Below are 24409 nucleotides of genomic sequence, written 5' to 3'. Positions count from 1 at the left end.
CCAGGCGCTTCACTCCGGTCATCGGTTGTGTTCCTGAATGAGATTGCACAGTGGACAGAGCTCTAGTGTGAGGCATGGAGCGGTGAAATGGTTATGAAAGGGCATAGCACAGGCACTGAGAGACAGAAGCAATGCTGTGACACCCCGGCAGTTTACCTAATGCAGAAGGTGAAGCAAATGCTGGGCTGAAAAAAGGAAGCAGGCCTGGGAAGGGAAGGGCGGCAGGGCTGCAGTGTTGCACGAGGGAGCCCATGGAAAGATTCTAAGCTAAGGTTCCATTTCAGCAAAGGAACTTGGGCTGTAAGCAGTGGACCAAGGGGGCCATGCTGGGGGGCTCAGTATAGAAGGGTGGGGATCTTGGTGTTAGAGCAATTTTTGCAGTCCCAAGTAGAGAACAGATGTTTGTTAGGGGGACAAAGATGGGAACAGCGTGACCTGTGAAGGGGGGTAAGTGCAACTTGGGCTAGGGTGGTGGCAATGGAGGGATAGGAAAGGCAGGGTTGACTCCTTTTGGGGGGCTGCTTAGGAATTTGATTTACAGCATTTGAGAGGAGTTGGGAGTGATGCCAAGATTTTTGGTAGTGAAGGTGCTTTTAAATGGGATGATGAGCGCCCAGTGACTGTTGGAGGCTTACGCGAACAGTGACGATGGGCCTGCCTTGGTTATCTTAGAAAACTAACCATTAAGCAGGTGTTCAGAAAGGAAGGGCCGCGTGGAGGTGGGCGCAGGCACGCTAGTGCGCCTGCGCGCCAGGGCGTTTTTTTTCCGCACAGGCGTACCTGGGCGCCAGGGCGGCTTTATGCGGACGCGCACTTTCGAGCCGGGCGGAGGGGTTGGGGGCGCTCTCTGCGCGTGCGCACTTCCGAGCACTGGCTATCTTCCGCGCACGCGCACCTCGCCCCCGCCGCTCGGCGCGTCTGCGGGGCGGGGCCTGGTGGCGGGCCTGGAGGCGGGTGACGCCTTTGTGAGCTTTGTGACGCGGCCGCGCGCGGGGGTGGGGAGGGAGCGGCGCGCGCCCGGCCCGCCCTCTTCCGCCGCCGCCGCCGGAATGGAAACATCTGCCCCACGTGCCGGAAGCCAGGGCGCGGCAACGACGCTGCGCCACTCGGCGTCCAGCTGCGCGGAGCCCCTGCGGGTGTCATCGCGAGACGAGCTCGCCGAGATGGCCGCGGCTAGTCAAGGTAAGAGCCGCCGGGCGCGCGCCGCCGCCGCCGCCGTCTCGCCGCCGTCTCGCCGCGGAGTCGGCTGCCTGAGCGCCGGCTGGGCCTCTGCGCGTCTCGGGCCTGGAGGGGCGTCCCCGGGAGCGGGCCGCGCGGGCCCCGGAGTGCTCGGGCCTCTTGGGGGCCGGCCAAGGTCAGCCGCTGCCTGGGCGCCCGCCGCGGCCGGGAACGAGCCAGGGGCGAGCGGCCAGAACGTTCCCTCGCCCTCCGGCCCGCGGGGGCGTCGTCACCGCCACGTCTCCCGGTCGGTTACCTTGGGACCGCTTCTCGGCCGGGCTCGGGGCGCCAGGACCGCCTGGTCCCTCCCCGCGCCCCCCCTGTCCCCCGCTGCCCTGGGTGAGGTCACGCCCTGGACGTCATTCGCTGACAGCTGCACCCTGGAAATTGTGTGCGCCGTCCCCCGCCCCCTGACTAGACGTGCTTCTTAGACGCCGCAGCACGGAGCGGGCGGAACGATTGCCCTCGGGCCCGCTGCCCCGGTCCCGGCCACGCAGGGGCAGGAGCCAGGACGTGCTGTGCGGCTTGTGGAGGCAGCTGCCGTGCTGTCGTCGTAGGTCGCCTGCACGCTTGGTCCTCCCGGTTACCTGCTGATGCCTGGAGACTCTTACCCAACTTCGCGGTGGCACTGGGGATCTCTCATTACACCCCCCTATTGACTGGCGTTCCTTGGGAAAACTATATCCAAACAAAAGTCAAGACTCATTCTTGCTTCCTCCAGGGGAGAGCTCCCCCTTGGGCTCTGCAGTGTTCTGCCCACAGCAGTAACACTTTGCCATAACTGTGTGCACCCAGGGTACCGGCCCTCCGTCTGCCTGGTTTGGATCCACATTTGCAGTCTTCGAATTCTCGAGTTATAGTTTCTGTATAGTGTCACGCAAAGATTGACATTCTCTTTGTTTTCTGCTTTGGGTTTCCTCTTCTGCCTGTTTCTGGTGATTACCAACACCTGGTAGCTCTCATGGACTCTGGGGAGGACTTTCCACTTGAATTACCTTCTACCAAGTTATTGCAAATCAAGTGGCCGTATGTTTGCATCTGCCCTGGACTCTTCCTGCCTCACAGCTCTTCTACTCTATATCACACACACCCTTGTGAGCCTTGACATCAACTACCCATGTTGCTCTGTGGCTTTACAAGATGTCGTGAAATCCTCCAACTTTTCTTCTTTCCCCCCAGCATTGTTTGGGCACTTTCGTGGCACCTCTCTTTCCTAGATGATCTCAGCATGACTTAGACACTCATGCTGCTTGCTGAGTTGCTCTGTCTTCCTCCTCTTGGATCTGGGTAGCAGTTGGTGACTGCCAGCAGGGTGCTGTGGCGGCAACTCTGTGTTGCTTCAGAAGCCAGGTCTTAGATGGCCCTGCAGCTGCCCTCCACCCCTCGTGCCCTCAAACACAGCCACCACACAGTGCCCCCCACACAGAGGACGCCTGCGTGTGGGAATGTTGTCATGACTCCCAACTCCACTTGCAAGTCTTCCCTTGAGGTGAGCGGTGAGGCGGTACATCCTGTTGCAGTCCTAGTCCGCCTCATCTGACCATGTTAGACGGCCATCTGGCTCCATGAAATTGTGGGGTGATTTGTCGGACAGCCATAATAACTGGGACACTACATATAAGTCCTTTGCAACTCTGAATTTGGGAACCAGTGTGGCATTTCTGGATAAAAATGTCCCCTTTCACTGGGCTTCCTTGGGCCTGTGTTGATATGCAGAGAACAAACTGCAAGGGCGCATCTTTCCCGACATCCCCGTCTCCACGTTCTGCTCCTGAGTTTCCTTTGTGTGCGGTGCAGAGACGCATCTTCGTCACACTTAGCCGGTGGCATGCTGCCATGAACGTGGCATCGTTTTCCCGTCTTCGTGTCTAATGCTTAGAAATTCAGCCGGTGCTGTACTGTTGCCCTGTATCCTGTGGCCTCGCTAATTCAGTTATTCCAGTAGTTTTTGGTAGATTACTTGGCATTGCTGTACACACCATCAGGCCAATCTGCTGCTAAGTAGTTTTATCATCTCCTTCCCGGTCTGCACTATGTCTCTGTTGCTCTGGCTGGCACCTGCAGTGTCCAGCAGGAGGCCGTGTTGACGTGTCTGCACCCGCTGAGCCCCAGCAGCAGCTGTTCCCTGGCCTCAGTGTGATGTCAGCGGTGTATTTTCATACATGCCCTTTACCAGACTGAAAAAGAGCCCTCTTCCTGTTTTCTAACGAACCCTCTGATCTCTTCCTTGACCTTCTGATGACTTAGAAGTATTTAATTTCTCCAGTAATTTCCATTTCACGTTGCAGTGTCTCGCCACAGTGAGTATTCGTGCGCGTGTGTCCCCACCTCGCGCGCTCCCGGTAAAGGGCGTTACCCAAAGTGTTTTCTTACTTTCATCAGCAACGTGTCTTCTCAGCCTGAAGACGCCTCTTTGAAAGGCCCTTCCGTCTCGTGCTCGTGCTCTTCCGCGACTCTTCGCGCAGCCTGAGAGTTTCCTTAACTTTGGTGTTTGTTCGCGGTAACATCTCCATCACTCTGGTTCTGCTCCTGTTTTCCTTACTTCTTGCTTTTTCCATTATAAGGCTTTTCCTCCTCGTGTGGGGAATTTAGACTGCCCCCTCGGCGCTGTGAGGAAGGACTGTGAAGGCCGTGTGCCAGAGGGACGGTCATTTAGGGCGAGACCGACAGGAAACGGCTGTGAGGGGCAGCTGCTGACACTTCGTATTTCTCTCAGTGCGGTTTGTTTCCAGAGAGGTGTCTTCCCACAGAGAAACTCTTTTTCCTTTGGGGCAAATCGTTCGACCGCTGAACCTCCGTTTCTTATGAGATGGGCTGTAATCGGCAGTGGCTTTACTGGGACGGACATTTGTATTGCTGGCTTAGCGCTCCTCTCGCTGTCGCTCCACGGGTGCCGGCACTTGCGGGCTGCTGGGCCGACGGGCCAGAGAGGAGAGGCCAGTGGGGCTGGCTCTTCCGTTCAGGGCGCCTTAAGAAGTATCTGCGAGCAGCTTTGCTCGGTCCTTGGCTGTTTTCACATCGGAGAGGGAAAGTGGAGTTCTCAGTCTAAGTTGTTAGGGCTGTTTCTCTCTAGCAGGTATTGATTTGAGCCTAATTTTCAGAAATTGCTAGTCAGAATTTCAGAGGTTATTTATGACTTAAAGTAGAGTGATTCGGAGGGTCTGAACACGACTATCTCTTAAAATCTCAGTCGGCCGAGGCCTACCGTGACGACTATTGCTGGAAGTAACACTTCTTGTTCGGTGTCTTCGTTCTTGTAGGAAATTTCGAGGCCCTGGACCTGGCCGAGCTCGCAAAGAAGCAGCCGTGGTGGCGCAAACTGTTTGGGCAGGAGTCGGGGCCCTCCGCCGAGAAGTACAGCGTGGCCACCCAGCTGCTAATCGGAGGCGTCACTGGTTGGTGAGTCACGTGGGGGGCGTCTGCGTGGTTCGTGCGTGATTTAGCGTGAGTGTTGCAGGAGCCACCTCCTTTAAGCAGCCAGCACGCCTGGCCTTCCGGGCGCTTGCCCCAGTGCCCACCCCGACACCCCGGGCGCGGCTTTGAGGGCCCATGCGGGCCTTGCTACCTGGCACTGGCCTCTTGAGATCGCCCTCATCTTACGCAAATTCGGCTCAGAAAGGCCCGCTGCCCGCCCGGGCGCGTGCGAGTGCTGGGAGGAGGCTGGCTGCTCCTTGGTTCCCTTGAAGTGGGGCACAGCTGAGGGCTTGCTGGTATGAAATTGGAAAAGTTGTAGTAGTGAACTTAGTTTGGGATATCTTGTCCATCCTGCTCACGAACACTGCTTGTTACATCCGAAAATTTCGCTTGTGTGGTGACACCCGAATACACGGGTGCCTGTAATGAGTGGCGTTCGGGCGAGCGCAGATACCATGGGACAGACGGGGTGCGAGGGTTTGCCCAGCTCCCCAGAAGCTCGGCGTGCCCAGTCCTCAGGGCCCAGGTGTCCTTGGCTGGGTCCCGGCTTTTCCTTCAGTGCAGTCACTGGGCCATCAGTGTGCCCCGAGCTGTTTCTGTGTTTGCTGTGTGGGACACCAATTGTGCCAACTCATCCTATTACAAAATCTCCCTGCCCTCCCCACGGGTGCCCGTGACTATTGTGGTCTTCGTGTTCCAAAGCAGCTTCTTTTTTTTTTTTTTTTTTTTTATATAGAGGCATGTTTTCTTTCTTTCTTTCTTTCTTTTGTTTGTTTTTGTTTATACAAGCACTGGGTACAGTCAGAAGCGCGGGAGGGTGAGAGAATTCACCAGAGCCAGAGCGGGGAGCAGAGCAGGCAGAAGGACCGAAGGACACTGCTGAGGGGAGCAGCGGGCGGCAGGAGAGGTCTGCGCGCCATGCGGGACCCTCCTCCGGTGGCCGGGAAGCAGCCGGGGATCAAACCGGCGCCGCAGAGGCTGCGGGCAGCTTCGCCACCCAGCGCTCAACCACTGCGCCACCGGGGAGGCCCCCAAAGCAGCTTCTTGACTGTTATTTTTTGTTTAATAAAAACTTGACATGGCATAAGCTGTGTATATTTAAAGGATACATTTGACAACTTTTACCATGTCCCACCCCCATAAACCACCACAACCGAGATAATAAATATATCCATCCCTCGAAAGGTTTCTTGCGTCCTCCTGAATGGAATTATACAGTTGTGTGTTTTCTTGTCTGGCTCCTCTCACTTAACACACCGATCGCACGGTTCATCTGTGCCGAGTCTGAATCTGTTCTTTTTAATTGCCGGCTCTTCCGTTTGTGGGGAGCCAGTGTATTCATTCCCCTTTACTGGCTATTGCCTGTTTCTGCTGTGGGGCCGAAGTTGCTGTGAACACGCGTGCACAAGCCTGGTGTGGAAACTTGCCTTCATTTCTTTGCGGTAAATCCCTGGAACTAGTGGGGTGGATCACATAGTAGGTGAGGGTCCTCACTTTTCCCCAAGTGCCTGTCCTGTTTCGCGCCTCACTGGCAGTGAGGGTCTGGGGTCTCCAGAGCCTTGCCGCACCTGGTCTGACGTCTTTGCCATCCTCGTGGGTGTGAGTGTTGTCTCATTGCGCTTGCTACGCTTCCCCGATGACTGCTGAGCTCGAGCCCCTTTCCCTGGGCTTACTCCTGCCATCCGATCTCTGCATGAGGCGTCTTTGATGTGTTCACTGGGCTGAGGGCTCTCTATTCTGGCACAATTCTTAGATTGGGACCTGCCAGTGTATTCTCTATTGTCACTTTTTATTGTCTTCTGAAGAGCGGGCGTTTTTAGCCTTGAGCTGTAGTTTATCCTCTCCTTCCTTCATAGGTCTGCCTTTTGGAATCCTGTCTGAGTATTTGTATACCCCAGGGTCACCGAGATTTCCTTCTAGATGATGTATAGGTTCGGGTTTTTTGGCCCACAATCCATTTTGCTTTCCTTCATGTACGTGCTGCATTCTGTTTTCTCACGTGGGTGGCTGTCTTGGAGACTGTCCTCTGCGCTGAGTGGCCTTGCCCCTGCGAGGAAGTCGCTTTTCTAGGTGTGTACTTCTGCAGTCTTCCACGGATCTGTTTGCCTCGGTGCCGTCGTCACACCTCTGTGATCGCTGTGCCTCTGTCAGCATGCGGCCAGGTAGCGGCAGCCTTCCGCCTTGGTTCTTTCTCAAAGTTTTGACAATTCTGGCTTCTTAGCGTTTTTGTATGAGTTTTAGACTCCGCTTGCTGCCAGTTTCTACACACATGCCTGGTGAGAGCCTTTTCCTTCTCCAAGAAATGCTTGGTGGGCCCAGTGCTGCTTGTATCGGCGCGGTCCCTCCACGCTCCATGTGTTTATGCTATTTGAAATGCCGTTACTTTTTAAATTTTAATTTCCTATTCATCACTTGCCTATAGAAAAGCGATTGATTTATTTTAAAGATTTATTTATGCATACAAGAGCTGGGGTACTGCCAGAGGTGCAGAGGGTGAGAGGATTCACCAGAGACAGAGCAGGGAGCAGAACAGGCAGACTGACTGAAATCCACTGCTGAGGGGAGCAGCGGGGAGACAGGAGAGGTCTGCTGTGCCATGTGGGTAGCTCCCTGGGCGGGGATCGAACTTGTGCTGCAGTGGCTGCGGACAGCTTTATGGGCTGTGTCTTAACCCTTTGTACCACCAGGGAGGCCCCAGCAATTGATTTTTGTGTGTCCCTGTTGACCTCCTCTGATGCAGTCCTGACAAAGTTGCCCCTATTAGTCCGTGGCGTTTGAGGGCGCCCAAGACCTTCAGGTTTGATCCTTCTCTGGGAGGGTACACAGAGCTCACAGGAGGTGGTGCAGCAAAAGGATAGAGACTCAGATGAGCCCAAGGAGGAGGCCTGCACCCCCGAGTCCAGGGCCGTGGCTTTGCTGCAGGCAGGAGCCCACGAGGCTCCCTTGCATGGGGGCCCTTGGACTCTTGGCGTGACACTTTGTCAGACGTGGTTCACGTTGACCGACTTAGTATTAATCTGAGTTTGGAGTAAATATACAGGTACAGCTGCACAAATAATGATATATACGTGTGTGGGGATGTGTAATTTTCGTCAAGGTGAAATTCGCGTGACATAAAACGAGACTTAAGCGGGCAGCTCAGAAGCCTTCATCGCATTCACAGATTTCTGTTTCTTGTGCTTTTCATGCGTGAGTCGAGATCCAGATTTCTATCTGGTATCTTTTTCCTCTGCCTGGAAGACTTCCCTCTAACTCCCCTCATGCTACTGGCCTGCTCGGAGGTGGGTGGGGGTGAGCAGAATTGTGAGGTGACCTGACCATTTTAGAGCAGGGGCGGCAGAGTTTTCCACGAGGAGCCAGATAGCAACTATTTCAGGCTTGGTAGCTACTCAGCTCTGCATCCGTAGCTGTTGCCAACAGGCCACAGGGGCCAGATGGAGGCCAGGAGGAGGCACAGGACTCTGGGGTCACGGCCTGAAGCCAGGGGAGGAGGAGCCGCTGGCACCTGGAGGGTAGGAAGAAGTGTCTCCAGAGAGGCGTCAAAGCCGTTGATAGGTCAAGATAGATGGAGGCTGAGCAGTGGACATTAGCATTTGGCAAGGTCAGGGTCACTGGTCACCTTGGTAAGAATAGTTTCCATGTTGGTTATCGTCCCCATAAAATTCCCACCCCCCTTGTTTTGATCCTACTCCCTTCTCCCCCCCATCCCCCTGCCCCCCCCCCCCGTAGTGTGTCTCTGGTTTATAGTTGCCTGTTGATTTTGATTTTTACTTTATTATAATTAGTCTTTTTCCTGATCCCTCATTTAGGTTTTCTAAATTCCTGCTATGAGTGAGACCATCTGGTACTTTGTTTTTTGTTTTTCTTTCTGGCTTCCTTCTTTCTTTTTTTAAAAAAAAGATTTATTTATCTATACAAGAACTGGGGTACAGTCAGAGGCACGGGAGGGTGAGAGGACTCACCAGAGACAGAGTGGGGAACAGAACAGGCAGACTGACGAAATGCACTGCTGAGGGGAGCAGCGGGGAGACAGGAGAGGTCTGTTGCGCCCTGTGGGTTTCTTCCTGTCTGGCTGGGAATTGAACCCGTGCTGCAGAGGCTGCAGACAGCTTCACAGCGTGGCCCTCAGCCCGCTGCGCCACCAGGGAGGCCCTCTTTCTGGCTTATTCCACTGAGCATGATCCCTTCCAGTGCCATCCATGTTGCTGCAAATGGCATGTGTTTATCTTTTTTGAATGCTGAGTAATATTCCATGGTGTATATGGACCCCATCTTCTTGATCCAGTCACCTATTTTTGGGCATTTGGGCTGTTTCCATAGCTGAGCTATTGTCAACAGTGCTGCTCTAAACATAGGGGTGCAGGTGCCCTTTGGAATTAACGTCCTTTGGGTAAATACCTAGGCGTGTGCCAAGGCTGAGGCTTGCCTAGAGTGGGTTGGGAGCACAGGCAGAGGGGACAGAGGTGTGAGTAGCCACCCTGCGAGTCGTGCTGTAAAGGGGAGCAGGGAGAAGAGGTTTTGCCACAGAGGTGGGTCTTGACGGCAGCGGACAGTGCAGAATCTCCGCCCCCCACACTCGGTGGGGGGAGAACCCGTCCGCCCAGGGGCCCGCGTGAGTGTCACTGTCCCCCTCCTCACCCTGCCTTTTTGTCTGTTCCTCCCTCGGGTTTTCCCAGCATAAAAAATGCCACCAGGGGCCTCCCCGGTGACGCAGTGGTTGAGCGCTGGGTTGCGAAGCTGCCCGCGGCCTCTGCGGCCCCGGTTCGATCCCCGGCTGCTCCCCGGCCACCGGAGGAGGGTCCCGCATGGCGCGCAGACCTCGCCTGCCGCCCGCTGCTCCCCTCAGCAGTGTACTTCGGTCCTTCTGCCTGCTCTGCTCCCCGCTCTGGCTCTGATGAATTCTCTCACCCTCCCGTGCTTCTGACTGTACCCAGTGCTTGTATAAATAAATAAATCTTTAAAAAAAAAAATGCTTTAAAAAAAAAAAAAAAAAAAAAAAAATGCCACCAGCCTGTCCCCCACACTCAGGCCCGTGTTCCCTGATTGGCTGCCCAGACAGCTCTGCCCTCCCCTGCCAACGCCCCTTACCTTGCTGCGCCACCTCTAGGGCGCAGCCTAGGTCTCCCTCCTCCCTCCAGCCTCCATGGTGGAGCCAGGCCGAGCAGCAGCGCCCAAGGGGGATTTCCAGAGTGCCGCTTCGCTGAGTCAGGGCTGGCTGCGCCCTGGAGAGGCCTGCCTGGGAGCCCGCCAGCCACCAACCTGCCTGCTCTTGCTTGCTCCCTTAGGTGCACGGGTTTCATATTCCAGAAGGTCGGAAAGTTGGCCGCAACTGCAGTGGGAGGCGGATTTTTTCTCCTTCAGGTCTGTATGGGAAGTGTTGGGAGACGTGTGGGGTCGGGGGAAGGGAGGCGGGCGCGGCGTGCCGAGCTGTGCATTGGGCTGACCCGGGGTGCAGGTCCCCCTGCTCTGCGTGCCCGTCTGGACTGCGTGCCCTGGTGGGGTTGTGGGTCTGCCCCCGTGGTCTGCTCCAGCCTGCATCTCCACAGACGCCGAGACCAGCTCTGTTGGCTGCTTGGCCGTCCTCCCTGCGGACAGACGCGTCTGCACTGTGGGAAGGGCCTCCCGGGTGCGCCTGGCTGCCGCCAACCTTCCTCTCCCCCCTGGAGGCTTCTTACTCCTTGTGCCATTTGGGCCAGTGGCAACTCCATGGCCAGCACCCTGCCCTTACAGTGCCCACTGCAGTTGGGGGAGCCTTGCTCTCCTGCCGCGTGTGCGCGCGTGATGGTCTCCACTTAGTCAGAGGGCTCGGCTTCCTGCCCAGAGTCCAGGCTGACGGCCGGGGGCCAGGGTGGCGCGTGGTCTGTGCTCCCCTCCAGCTGCTGCGTGCCCCTGGCCTGTGCAGCGCAGGAGGCGGTGCCTTCGCGCTTGGGTTCTGCTCGGAGCGCTTGGTTCCGCTGCCTCCCTGTTATGTGAATGTGCCTCACTTTGTGTCTGTGTGTGTGTGCGTGGCTAACGGGTCGTTTCCGGGTGCCAGCTCCCAGCTAACCATTGCCCTGCGTGAACGTGTGCGTGCTCCGTGCCCACACGCCCCTGCCACCGCCGGGTGCTTTTGATCTTTCACTTGTCTCGACGCTGATAAAAAGTACAGCAGCTTGTTCCTCGCCCCCTTCCTTGTGCCGTTGGACCTGCGGCTCTCGTCCCTTTCCTCGTTCAGCGTCTTCCCCCCCTTTTTCTTGGGGCCCGCCCCGCCGCAGGCTTCCTTGTACGTCGCCCCGGGGGCCAGCGCCATCGCCTTGTGCTCGTGGTTCCTCGGCGCCATTTCTCTGCCCTGGCGGGACAGGTCACGCGTAGAGTGGCTCTTGGACTTCGCCGTGACCGCCCAGGGTCCTGTGGCTCCCCAAGTACCCATGACTGCAAGAGCCTTTACCTTCCCCCCCAGAAGGCTGCGGTTCGCGCACTTTCATGCGTGTCTCGTGGACCGCAGTCCTTGCCCGGCTGTTTGGGTGAGGGAGCAGGTGGGGGTGACGCGAACTGCGACAGAGAATCTAGGACGGGCAGGGCGAGCTTCGCTTTTAGCTGTTTGAGCTGCGTGTGGTAGAGACGGCTTGCCAGACCCTGCCGCGCTCCGGGCCGGTGGACTGGTGGCGCGCTCCTCGGCTGTGGCTGGCGCCGGTTCACAGAGGCGTCCGGGTCAGCCTTCTCCTGCTCGCGCGTTCTCTCCGGCTTTGTCTTTCCCTGGGGAAGGCGGTCCAGCGTGAGAGTCTATTGGACGTGCCCCTCCAGGGCCTGTCAGGGAAGAGCTGCGGCTTCAGGAAGCTCAGGCCTTCTTGTCACCTCATGTTCGACCGCCAGTGCGGATGTCCCTTGGGGCTGGCTTTGAAACCGGGACTTGGTGGAGATGGTGCGCCAATTTCCAGCACCAGGCCTGGGGCCTTCCCTGGAGGGCGGTTCTGAGTGGTCGTTGCTGTCGTTGTCCTATGAAGAACTGGAAGGGAAAGTCAGGGCATTTGGTGCCGCACCTCAGTCCCTCACGCAGCAGGAAGGCAGGCAGGCCTGCATTCCTTACCCAACTTCTTGTTGAACTCTAGCTCGCAAACCATACTGGCTACATCAAAGTTGACTGGCAGCGAGTGGAGAAGGACATGAAGAAAGCCAAGGAACAGCTGCAGATCCGCAAGAGCAACCAGCTCCCCACAGAGGTCAAGAGCAAAGCGGAGGAGGTGAGACCAGCTGCTCCCGCACAGGTAGCCGCTGCGTGTTGCAGCTGCTAGCGCCACTTGGCCTCACGGCACTGGTTGGATCCTGTAATCCCCCTGGGCGACCTTCCTCGGGGCTGCGCGTGCAGGGGTGCACGGCTGTGGGTGCACCAGTGTAGTTGCATTCTCGTCGGAGCTGGGGCAGCACAGGGCTGGGGCGAGGGTGGCACTGCTCCGCCCGCGCAGTCATTTTCAGTCCTACCTGCGTCACATGCACTGTTTTCTTCCCACCGCCCCAGGCTCTGTGAGTCTGGAGGGCCTAAGCCTGCACCCCATGTTGTTCAAGGGTCCATGGCACAGGTGACTGGGCAGGTGAGGGGTTGGGCCTGAAGACTGCATAGCTAGCAGAGAGATCCCGACGTTAACGTCCTTAGCACAATAACCCATCGCGCTGTCTTCTGTTTCTAGGTGGTGACATTTGTGAAGAAGAATGTTCTGGTGACTGGTGGATTTTTCGGAGGCTTCCTGCTTGGCATGGCATCCTAAAGAGGGCGACGCTGCTTCCGTTACTGCTGTGTTCCTCCAGCCAGCAGCCTCTTCACTCCACTGTAGGACATGAAGCCCGTCCTCCTCCTCCTCCTCCTCCTCTCCCCTGCCGTGGTGTAGCCGAGTGGCTTCTGCAGGCATCCGTAGGCGCAGGTTACCCGAGAGCTTGACGGCGACAGAAGAGACAGTAGTCTTAAGCTCTGCTCCCGGCCACTCCCCGGCACACTCCCCAGCTGACTAACCTGTATGTCAGCAAGAAGGTTCCCTCCCCCCGCCCCCCGATGTAACGCACTGCCCAGAACATGCTGGAAGATGGTCAGCAGGGGGAGGGGTGAATGGATCCTCAAAGTTGTCCCGAACTGGTGATTTGGGAAAGAAGTGAGAGCACCTGGCAGCCTTGTGTGTGCGTGTGGGGGAGCGGAATACACTTGTCTTGAAGCACAAACGCTGTTGCTGTGGTGTCCGCTTTGTCTTAGCCGGTTCCAGGCCGCGGGAAGAGGAGCACGGGGCCGCAGCAACTAGCTCTGAGTGGAGGCACGAGGGCCTCATGCCCGCCGTGCTGAAGGGTTGTCCTCAGCCGGGGAGGCATGCAGCCTGGCCGCACGAGATGCGACCTGGGGTTCACTGATCATAGAGAAGGTTTTAAGCTTTGAAATGTGAAGCGTCCTCACCTCTTGTCCAAACACCAGGGCAGCCGCGGCCCCCGAGTGCCGATGCTACTTCTCTGTTCAGTCAGTAGCAGCCGAACACTTGAGGCCACACTGCAGGCACGGGGGTGGCACCAGTGGCCCTCGGGAAACAACTCTGCCCCTCAGCAAATGTCACTCGCTGCCTCCTGAGGGCCCCAGCTCTTGGAATTCCTCTTTGAAAGTTTATAGACAACACTCACGCTCTTGGCACGTTTTGCTGCAGTGGCCTGTTGCCATCTAGAATACCTGGTTGCAGTCCATCCGCAGAGCTGAGCTCTTAAATGGGACTCAGTGTCTTGAATATGTGAGAATGGTCTCATAGAGGGTGTCTGGAGAAGGGACCGTGACAGCTATTCAAGACTCGACTTCTGAGCACACGTGTGCAGTGCACAGTGCCCTGCGAAGTGTGTGTTTTTAAGACCTGCCTTTAAAACGTGTTTTTTAACATCTCTGGGGATGCCATATTGAGTTTAGAATTGTAGAGTCTATGGAATTCATCCATTTGTGTTTTTCTCCTGCAATCACGATATGACATTCTGCTGCCTATTTTTATTCAGACTAAAATTGTGTCACCATTGCACCTTGTTTATCAATTTCGAAACATATACCCGTTGTGCTGTTTCGTCGTGTTCCATACGTCTCAAAGGTCAGCGCTCTTCCTGGAAAGACAGTTACACAGCAAACCACATCATGCACCTGCTGAGTGTGCAGAGCCCCTCTGCTTTGTTTGAACATGTGTCCACGTAGGCCCCCATCACCGGGTGCATTTGCCCCTCCCGTGCGTCTCTGCTCGGGCCAACCCTCTGTTCCAGTCTCCCCTCCTTGGCCTTGGGACGCCTCAGCTGGGTGGTCGTGTGGGTCTGGGCAGTTACTGTCTCAGAGGCTGACGGAGGACCACGTGGGATCAGTGTTCTAGAAGGAATCACTGACACAGCTGTCCTCCTCCTTCATTATGGATGCACTGTGAGCGTGCGCACTCGGAGAACTGGGCGGAAATCTTTGGATGTAATTTCCATAAATCATGTGGTGGCGCTTATGGCCGTGATGTATGACGCTTAAACAGCCCTGAACGTTAGAGCAGTGTTTCTGTAAAGAAAACCGACAGTGTTTTTTTCCTTTTGACAAAAAGTGCACTTTTGTCGAACTGTAAAGTCAGCTTGTCGATGCGGCAAATCTTCCCTTTCTGGACTTGAACTGGTAAAAAGTGCCATCAAGGTGACTGACAGCTCACGTGGGGGACCTCTGCGCTGGACGCTGGTGTCCACGAAGTCGCAGGGCTAATGAGCGGGCCTTGCTGCCTCTGCTGCAGACACCGCAGCATCAGGCACCTCCAGAGGCTGCTTGAGAGGGTGAGCAGGGGCGGGGGGAGCAGGGCCGGGTACAGGGTCTGGCAGCCGTGCTGAAGCCCTGGGGTGAAGGTGGTGCGGCCCGGGCCATTTAGAGGGTGAGATAGGGGCCCCAGGGCCGAGGGGCAGTCCCACCGCAGCCCTGAGCCCAGAAGACGCTTGTGTGTGTGAAGCGGCTCTGGCAGCCACTTCGTTTCCGTCAAAGCAGCCAAGGAGAAAGATGTGAGCAGCGACTCCTAAGGGCTCGGCGAACCTCTGCGGTCGGACTGAGCAGACCGGAAGGAGCAGGGCGATCGCTTTCAAGCCTCGAGCTGCTGGGAGCCCGGGAGGCCGCGGTCCCGAGCGCCGGCCCCAGCCCTGCTGTCAGTTGCTAAGTGTAGTTTAGATTTGTATGTGATGTGGACACAGTGTAAATGCTTTATTAAACTGCCTTCCTGTTCACACAAGACTTGGCTTAAATGATTTCCTGCAGTTTTAGCACGTTTGTGGAGGGTCGCTGTCGGTGCGTCCTCGTACAGTGGCCCCCAGGATCAGACCGGCACTGGCATGTGAAATGTCCTGAGTGGAGTACCCACACTCCTGAACACAGTAACCGTCCCCCCCCCGTCCCCCCCCCGCCAGCAGTTCCTAGACACCCAGGACCGTGCTTTGGAAAACGGTCTCAAGTGTGAGTGTGCGCGTATAGCAGCACAGGCGGCCTCTAGCGGGACGGACAAAGGGTCCCCATGTTAAGCACCAAATATTGGTGTTGCCCCCAAATTCCCATTTTCACGTCCTAACCCACAAGGTGACAGTGTCAGAGTTGATTGGCTCGTGTGCGTGGACTGGTGCCCTTTCCACAGAGACCCTGAGGCTCCCTCCCAGCATGTGCTGACCTGAAGCTGACCCTCGAAGCAGGAAGGGCTCTGTGCCCAGACATGAATCTACCTTGGCCTTGGCCTTGCAGCCTCCAGAACAGGGCAATACAAATGTCGTATGTTGTCACAGCAGCCCAAGGGCCTAGGCAACCTGTCGGAACATACGCTCTTGCTTCAGAAGTCATCTTTTGTGGGGGTGGAGGCATGCTCAGTGGTGGTTCTAGAACCTGAGGAAAGCACGCTGCAGCCTTGTGTCAACATGTGGTGAGTTTCACTTTAAGGATGTTTCGAGCTAGCAGGCCCAGCAGGGAGCTCTTAGTCAGCCTACCATTTCCTGATCACGTCATCTGCCCGATAGGCCCTCCCAGCCCCCAAAGAAAGTGACCTCAATAGTGAAGTGATCAGTCACCTCAACTGGAAGGATCGACCTCCCCGAAGACGTTCGGGACAACGCTCCCCAGACCGGCACGCAGCTTGTTTTGAATTGAGACTGCTGACAAAGCAGTGGCCGTCCCCACCTACTCGAAGAACAGCTGGGTTCTGAGCCCATGTAGGGTTTCACCAGAAACAAGCACCCGAGAACCCTGTCTGCGCGGCAGACACATGATTACACACTGCCTGGTTTTCATCAGGCCGGCCCGCCCTCTGCTCCCACTGGGGCCTCCAAGCCCCTGCCCCTGTGCTGCCCTGCCATCCACGTGGGCCCTGCACACACTTGTGAAGTGCGTCCCTGACGTGATGTGGCGGCATCCCGTGCCCAGAGGGTGGGGCGATGCCCTCTGCACGCCTGCGCCACCTTTCTGTTCAGAGCACCCTTCTGCTTTGCATGTTCCTACTCGCTTGACGGACCCTGCCCGGTCCATAAATTGTTTATTACAAAAACCAATTTGATCTTTGTGTGCGCACAGCTGAAATTGCTTCTAAGAGTCGATCAGCCACCGGGACGCCAGTTCTGTGGCTGCCTGCCTTGCAGCGCCTTTGGGTGAGGCCAAACTGGAAAGACCTGTCCTGAGTGTTGCCAGTGCCCCGTTCTGCAGCTGGCTCCGTGGGAGCTTCGCGTTCCCTTAGCGCTGCTGCGAGCAGTGTCCATCGAGGCCACGTGAGTGTCCGAAGCGCGTGCCCGCGGGCCTGTCCCCGAGTGTTCTCCCGAACACGGTGCGGCGCTTCCTTGATGCCGAGAGGCGGAGGGGCCATGGGGAGATCTGCGTGCAGGGGTGTCTGTCCCCGTGGGACTGGGGGCCCTCCCCAGGCCATATGTCCTGGCTCCCCAAACTGGAAACTGTCCAGACCCCGTCCTTTCCCATTTTTAGGGGGCTTCCTCTCCCAGGCACAGCTGATGAAATCAGTGGCAGCTGAGCTCCTGCCCTAGGCCCTGCTGGGGGCTGGCCCGGCCTAGGGCTTCCCCTTTCCCGGCCCCTGGTGTGCTGAAAGCCCTTGTTACCGTCACGCCACACTGGCTTGCTCCCAGGGTGGAGACAAGTATGAACCGAAGTCTTTTGCTTAACAGGTTTATTTTAGCAGCTCAGTTTTATTACATTCCACACATTTGTTCTGCTCATGTTTCCATCTGCCCTGCGTGGATGGCAGAGCCATTAACTCTTAGAGCTGACCCGTGTGTCTGGTGTTGGCCGCTGCCTGGCAGAGTCGGAGAGAAGCAGAACCAGCCTGGAGGCCTCGGGGCGGTTGTGACTTCTCGAAGAACTTCGCTTCGCAGTGGCTTCGGTGCCAGCTTTTCTTCCTCTTCTCTTTCAAACCCTGAGCAGACCAGCGATCTGCCCCTGGGAAGGCGGGCACAGCACTGGCGCAGCTCCTGGAGGACAGCCTGGCACCTGGCCTCCGCGTAGCTGTTGGCTGAAAGACAAGGCCAAGCTCAGTCATGGGCTCTGGGGGCCAGCGGCCCTGCACACCTCGCCTAGGGGCGTGGGAGAAGGGTGTACCCACGTGCGCCGCCTTGTCCTGACTGGAGCACTCAGGAGGCTTGTCAGGAAGAAGCATGATTTACAAAGTGGCCAAAGGTGTTTACACTTACTCTCCTTTCGCCCGGGGTGCTGGCTCGGAACCCTCTTTTTTTCTTTCCTTTTTGGTTACTGGGCCTTTGCTAATTTGGCGAGTCAGGAATGCTTGCACAGTGCCCCCCTCCCTCCCCAGTGAGACCTTCAGGGCTTGCTTACTGCAACCCTTTTTCACAGCTGTGGGCTAAGAAGGCCTTTTGCACTTTGAGAGGATTGTGGACACGTACGGAGAAGGCCCACTGGACCCCAGGCGCGAGTCCTGCCTGGCCCTCTGCATCGACCCCAGGACCCGACCCCAGGAGTGCCAGCGCTGCGCGGGGGTTGGCTCGGGACAGGAGAGAACTGGCCCCGCAGCGCAGCAGCTGCAGACCTCCATGCCCGTGCCCCGCACACGAAATGGGCTCAGAGGCGAAGAAAGAATCAAATCGCTTCGTCTGTGTACAGCCCTGAGGGCCGTGCCGGTTCTCCCGCCACTGGCCTCCTCCCTGTCTCCCCTTCAAACCATGGGGGATTTACTGGGGAAGAGAAATCATAAAAAAAACTTTCTTCCCTTTTCTTAAAGTTGTAGGAAGGCAAGGAGAGGGCAGATGAAACGGCCGCTGCGCAGCAACAGGTGAGAACAGGTCAACAAACAAGGGGTTTTGGCGCTCGGAAGAACGAGAAGAAGGGGCCAGTTTTAAAATTCACATAGCTCGGTGTCCTGCCAATAACCATTCGCTGGTCAGTAAAACTCATTGGCTGCTTTTTTTTTTTTTTAAAAACTTTCGACCCCCCATCTCCCCACCCCGCCCCTTCAAATGCGATTGCTTTAAAAAAAGCAAGTTGTCAGCCGCAGTGAAGTACGACCTATTTGTCACTGGTCTTTTTTGAAAACAGGACTCTGCTCAGCTTCAGATCACACCTCTGGCTGCATCCCGGGCCTCCCAGCCCAGGGCCCTGCCACTGTGCAGGCGAGGGCTGAAGCCCTCCAGGCAAGCCTGGCCTAGCCAGGCCTTGAGCCAGATGGCGATCACCTCACTTTTTATTTTCGGCAGCTTTGATGACACAGTTACAGAGACATTACATTCTGAGAGGAGTCAATATTCTCTGCTGAGAACATGAATGTTTGGTCTCTTTTAGTGAGTTCACAGTGTAGAAGTGGAGCCTAATACAACCTTGTAAACATTTCTGTATTGCACAGGCTTGCTTCTGGCACGGATCCTTCTGTGGCATTTCCAGAGAGCTAAAATGAAAAAAAAAAAGAGATTTTTATTTTGTGTTTATCAAGATTTTAAAGCCCTTCTAGATGGAATTTTCTTTGGAGACAAGCAGTTACAGTTGCTGGAAAACGATTACACTAAAAATACTCTTCCCACTCAGGATAAACCGACTGTATTTTTACAACATCCATCTCATTCAGTTTGGGAGATAAAAATAACTTGACATGGACCAAAAAACCCTTCGATTCGATCGTCTTGAATATTGCAAGCCAGCCCTGGAGCCCAAGCCGCAGCCCTGCGGCAGCCCCCCACCCCTCAGCCTTCATAGAACCCCGCAGGGTAAGTGGTTCAGCTCCTTGAGCCTTTTTCCTTAGGACTCCTGTGTAAAGGGGGCTCACACCTGACAGCCCTGGGGAGGGCGAATGGGTAAAGGGCAGAAGGTGCCCGAGGCAGGAACGACTGGCCACACCGCAGCTGTTGTACCCAAGGTGTTTTCAAAAGGAAAAGCTCTCTTTTAATGTATTCAAACCATCACGAGTACTGGACTGAGAACATTCCCCATCAGCGAGCGAACGCTTTCCTAGGAATCAGCAGTGTGTGGCGCTAGTCAGGCCCTGAGGAAGGTGCTGGCGAACTGCGGAGCTCTCACAGAAACCAACTTATTTAAAACCTCTGTAGCCAGAGAAGGGATTTCAGTGCCCGTGATTTTGAGCAGCGACTTCTGAACATTCGAAGACACACTTTCAGAAAGGAAAAGGGCCCAGGAGCCTTCGCAGCTAGTTTCATCAGTGCAATCAGCTTCCTACCCCCACCCCGGCCCCCTGAGTGAGGTCAGTGCTGGGATGGGAACGGTGGAGCCAAACCTAGATATTTACAGGCTGGGAGAAGGAAAGGCAGGTGAGTTGCAGGGCAAGGAAGCGACAGGTAGCGCTGCCGCCTAGGAGCCGCGCTCTTCTCGAGGGCAGTACCCAGTCCATGGCGAGCGGGGCAGCTGTTCTGTAGCAGGTGCTGACTCTCTGGGACTCATCGGGCCCCAGGTCCAGCTGATGGCGTCCATGGAAGGTTCGGTGGCGAGCTCCAAAGGAGTCAATTTCAAGTTACATGTCCTGACTACGTGCTTTTGTGGACTGGCTCTCTGTCTGCGCCCCCTCTCTGCAGTTCCACCTGCGGGCTTCTTCACGACCCTTCCTAAACTTGCGTCCGTGAGCAGCTGTTCAACCCATTCCCGCCCCAGGGCCCACCGGTGGGTGGACCGCAGTGGGGGGCGAGGCGATGGACAAGTACTGAAAGGGGCGGAGGCGCGCATCGTCCTGGGGCCGCGCACCTGCAGAAGAGAGAGACGGTCACCGCCGGCACAACGGGGCAACGTGGACAGGGTGGGGTGAGGGGAGCTGAGTACGTACCAGGTTAATCGTGGGGCAAAAGCTTAAGCAACAGCTCCTGTACCCCCCTGACCTGTCAGGAAAAGCACAGTTTAGAGGGCACGCTGCCGAGAGTCCCCCGCAGTAGAAAGCGCCCCAGCCGCCCGCGTACCATTGTGTGGTGCTGGATCTGCCACAGGCGAGAGCTGTTGTCCATGTAGCGCCCCTCAGGGTAGAGCTGCCACATGAGAGGCAGCTGGGACGTGAGGAGGTGACTTGGCCTGGCCGCGTCACCTAAGGGCACCTGCACCTGCTTCACTCGTGCCCTGAGGCAATTCGTGTCCTGGTGGGAAGAAGTGATGGAAAACAAGAGCACAGACTTCAGAATTCGGGGCTGGCCGGAAGGAAGTGGTTTGAAAGCAAAATGAGTAAGTAGGTAGACAGCAGTTACCTCCTCCAGGACAGCCACCCACGTGCGCTGGTATTCGTCGCGGTAGATGCCCTCTTGGTGAACCCAGAGGCGATCGGGTGGAGCCCCCACATCCTCTCCTGCCATTCTGGGCTTTGGGTTCCAATTCTAGCCCTGCTTTTCTGCACCTAAGCCTGCAGCGCCCGCGCACAGGACACAGGTGTGACTTGGGTTTGAAAGGACTCGCCAGTGGGCACGGTGACCCGGCCTGGCGAGCACCCAGCACCACCAGAGCTGCCGGGAGCTCCTGCCTAAGAGCCCGGGCATCCGTGCCGTGGCTGCCCGCCAGCATCGCCAGCCCAGAGCAGCTCGGCCCACGGTCCTGTGAGCCCACTTCTGTGGCGGGACACATGCTGTGTCCCCCAGGTCGAAGCCAGCCCCGGCAGTCCCCACGCTCAGAGACCGGGGAGGCAGGGGTTTCTAAATTGATCAAAAGTTTGCTTTAGGGTAAACGGCCCAGGTGCCAGTGTGCTTAGGCCCGGCACAGTGGCTGCGCATCTCCACGGGGGAGCTCGTGGAGGGAGGCTGAGAGCTGCCGGGAGGTGTCGAGCCTTGCGAGGCCTCTGGGACCGTGCTGGTTGAGAGATGAGTGAGAACAAATGAGAGCTATTCATCCACGTCCTGGCTTTATTTCGAGCCACACTTGGCAGGAAGGGTCTTCGGCCGCAGTGCCGCGGCACCGCTCCCCGCATTGCTGCGGCTGGCAGAGCACAGGGAGGCATGGGGGGGGGGAGGCCCTGCCCCTGCCACACAGACCTGCTCCCACGAGCTGTTAGGGCACGCGGCTGCAGCCCAGCACAGGCGGCTGCCCCACCCCAAAGCCAGAGCAGAGACCGGGCCGAACAACGCGAGCTGGGGGCAGCTGCGAGGAGGAACGCGCCAAGCCAGGCCTCGCGCGCAGGCCGACTGCCTGCGTTGGGTTTGTTTGTGCTCCGGGCCGTGTTGCTCACCTTCCCTGGAGGGAAAGTGAACCTGCCCAGAGCGGGGACACAGTCTCACCTCAGGGAGCCACCACGGCCTTTCTGCCACCGTAGTGAGGGGGTCTGTGAGCCCTCGCCTGTGCGTGCTCCCATGTCACAGGCCGGAAAGCGAAGGCCCTTCTCCGGAACCACCACTGCCTCTCCCGATCCCAAGCCCCACCTCAGGTTTCTTCCTGGTCTTCAGTGACTACCTCCCAGCGGTCACGGTGCAGTGAACACCACCGAATGGACACACACGTCCCCCAAACAGCGGGCTCCTCCTAGGTCCCGCCTGTGTGCCCCATGGAACAGGGTGCAGGTATCTGCCTCCCCCATGCACAGCTCTTGCCAGTTATGGCAATCGCAGCCTTTGTGTCAAAACAACTCACAGCCTGGCCTCTGACGACCTTCCCGCTCTGCTCTCTGTGCAGTCAGCGGCAGGCCTGGTCATCAGCGCTGTGAGCAGCGACAGAAGCGGGGGCTTCCTGGGGGGAGGGGGCACGTGCTTGGCGTGTCACACAGACTGCTTTGTCAAAGCCAGTTCTCTCGCCTGGAATTACTCTGCGTCTCCTGCCAGGGCCTGAGGGGGGAGCGGCGTGAGCGGGGAGCCAGGGCGTCTGCTAGCATTGAAGTCTGGCTACGGGAACAGATGAAAAACCTGCGTCCAGCATCTATTTTAAAAAGTGCCCAAGGGTTAACGGCTCAGGATCAGCTCAGAGACCCCGGGGCCTGCAGCAGCATGGGACGCGTGCGATTCAGGGCAAAGCGAACTTTTACTGGCTGCACTGACGTCAAAGGGAGATCATTCCAGTGGACACAAGGGCACAAACGCCGGAGCCCACGGCTGGGCTACTCTGAATCACTACAAAGAGGCTGATGAATCACTACTGAACGTTCTCAGAAGAAAGGCGGCCTGATGGGTGGCTGTCAGCGGGTGGGGGCCTGCAGCCCACAGCCAGAGCCGCAGATGGAGCGGCAGGGACGAGCCCAGCATCACAGGCACTGGCAGTGGCTCCCTGCCTCCCTCATTCCCCTGGCCACACGGGCCTGGGCCCAGCAGTCACGGGCTCGCAGCATGGCGAATACCGAGCAGAGAGCATTTTCCTCACAGGCCGTCTGTTCAGAAAACGGCGGGCCCCTAACTGACGTGAGTTTCTTAAAAGTTCTAGTGCAAGTTCGGTTCCGGGGGCAGGACAACGCATAGACACCCAAGTGTCCCGCTGCATGGATGCGTCCGGCTACACATTCAAATGGATTGAAGCCAGCGTGTCCATACACTATGGTCCACGAAGGCTGTTTCTCAGGCATTTGTAAATTACGTGCTCAGTGGCCAACACCCAACACACAAGGGCTTCCTTCCTTAGGTAGCAAAACCACCTTTTTTCCTTCACAGAATGAGCTGTTTGGTGTCTTTTAGAAAAGACTAATTTGCTTTCCCCCCAGGTGTTTGAATACTTTGTAAGCATTAATCCATTAAATACACACATTTTATTTGAAGTCGATGGAGTCATCCAGTGACAGTGAAGGAAACTACCAGAACTGGGCCCGCCTCAGGCACCTGGCTGTGGATCCTGAGTCGGCCCCACTGGCTGTGAGCACAGCTCAGCTGCAGGGGTGTCAGGACAAGTAACTTATTTACCACTTCCTGAGTGCTCCACGTGTAATCGTTACAGCACCTGATTGGGGGGATGCTCTAGCACCCCAAGTTAAGGGGCAGGGAAGACACAGACAAGTCAGGTAGCTTGCAGATCACACAGCTTGGAAGCTGCAGAAATGGTAACTTGAGTGCGTCACACGACACCCTTGTCACAGGTGTGGAATGTTAGGGCTGCGCCCTGTGGCTGCAAGTATGACAGGGCCAGTGAAAGTGCCCTGGGGTGTGAGACAGTGGCCAGCTGCGAGCAGAGAGGCCTTGCCTGCTGCGAAGATCGCAGAGCCCTCAGCAAGCCCCAGGGAGAGCAGAGGCCAGTTGCCCCACCAGGAGGGCAAGGAAGGCCGCAGGCTGCAAAGCTGAACCTTAAGAGAAAACTGACATGACCCCAGGGCTTTGTGAGGGAAGTTTCAGCCCGGCCTCCCCATTAGAGATAGTCATGGTGGGGTGCTGGGGCCCGGGACCCTCCGCGCCTTGGGTGAATTCTGCACGCACATCACCGTGGGAGACTCGCGCTGGGCTGCGTTGGGAGAAAAGAGCAAAGCCCCGCATCCGCATGTCTTGCCCAGCAGTGCCATGTCCGCTGGCCGTGGGCAGAGGCCGCCACACACCCACACAGCAGGCTGCGCACGCGGGAAGGTGGCCGTCGGGTCCAGACTCGTTCTTGTGGCCACGTGAAGTGCTCCCCAGGGAGGAGGGGGGAGTCTGTACTTCTACCCGAGGCACTGCTGCTGCGTACAACCCCGCCCCGTGTGACAGGGTCAAGAGCAGGTGCGCCGGGCAGTGTGCGTCCTGGGCGCCCGCCGACCTTGAATCCAAGCTTAGTCCCCTGCCCCTTCCCTGCATCCAAGGACCAGACATCTAGAAGGCTCGGCAGAAGGAGCAGCCGCCAAGCTAAAGAGTGAGACTTTCAGCTACAGAACAACAGTGCATCTGCCAGAGGTTACTCACATGAATGTAATGTTTCTTGGGCTAATTAATCCGCCTCGGGAAGAGCGAGGCTCAAACTTCCAGACGCCCCACCCGGGCCACTGCAGCCGGGATCAGGATCGGGGTCGGGTCGGGGTCTGGGTCTGCACGGCAGCCGGGCGAGCCGGTGGGGGGGGCCTCCGGCCCAGGTCGCCCGCCCCCGAGTTACGAGGCCGGCGGAAGAGGTCCGGGCAGTTGGACAGAGTCGGGGGCCGCCTCCTGCTCCTCAACCCCCGGGAAGTGAGACCTGAACCGTGCTAGGGCCCAATTTCCAAAGCACGTCCCGCGATCGCAGGCCGCTTCCCAGGGCCGTGCCGGGCGTGTAGGCCGCGCGCGCAGCTGCTCTGCGGCGGGGCAAAATGGGCGCCCGCGCTCTGGAGGCGCCGACGCCGGCCCCGCCGCCCCGGCGACGCTCACGGAGCACGTCCGTCCGCACCCCACGCCCCGCCCCGCCCCGCCCGCGCGCCGGCCGGCCCCAGGCGCCGCCCCGCCCCGCCCCCGCCCCGCCCCGGCCGCGCGCCGG

At 57.4% G+C, this 24409-nt stretch overlaps 2 protein-coding genes across 3 annotated transcripts; one reads left to right on the top strand and one right to left on the bottom strand.

Annotated features, from left to right (window-relative positions):
* The first annotated feature begins 1042 nt into the window (after positions 1 to 1042).
* FUNDC2 (FUN14 domain containing 2) lies at positions 1043 to 14871 on the top strand. The gene is made up of 5 exons (XM_037511737.2): positions 1043 to 1182; positions 4479 to 4617; positions 9918 to 9993; positions 11721 to 11852; positions 12297 to 14871. The coding sequence occupies exons 1-5, from the start codon at positions 1050 to 1052 to the stop codon at positions 12372 to 12374; spliced, it is 558 nt and encodes a 185-aa protein (XP_037367634.1). The 5' UTR covers positions 1043 to 1049; the 3' UTR covers positions 12375 to 14871.
* A 1894-nt stretch (positions 14872 to 16765) lies between these two features.
* MTCP1 (mature T cell proliferation 1) lies at positions 16766 to 24015 on the bottom strand. 2 transcript variants are annotated; one of them, XM_054695494.1, is made up of 5 exons: positions 20290 to 21073; positions 20011 to 20181; positions 19353 to 19932; positions 18433 to 18500; positions 16766 to 17117 (listed from the first exon to the last, which is right to left on the bottom strand). In XM_054695494.1, exons 1-3 carry the CDS (start codon positions 20392 to 20394, stop codon positions 19885 to 19887), a joined length of 324 nt encoding a protein of 107 aa, XP_054551469.1. In that variant the 5' UTR covers positions 20395 to 21073; the 3' UTR covers positions 16766 to 17117; positions 18433 to 18500; positions 19353 to 19884. The 2 variants fall into 2 exon arrangements, 1 of the variants encoding a protein (XP_054551469.1); XR_008551943.1 differs by lacking the exons at positions 19353 to 19932; positions 20011 to 20181; positions 20290 to 21073 and adding an exon at positions 23869 to 24015.
* Between the last annotated feature and the right edge of the window lie 394 nt (positions 24016 to 24409).

The sequence above is a fragment of the Talpa occidentalis genome, unplaced genomic scaffold, assembly GCF_014898055.3.
Source record: "Talpa occidentalis isolate TD23 unplaced genomic scaffold, MPIMG_talOcc4v2.1 talOcc4.15, whole genome shotgun sequence".
Lineage (NCBI taxonomy): Eukaryota > Metazoa > Chordata > Mammalia > Eulipotyphla > Talpidae > Talpa > Talpa occidentalis.
This window is presented reverse-complemented; position numbering and strand designations above follow the sequence as displayed.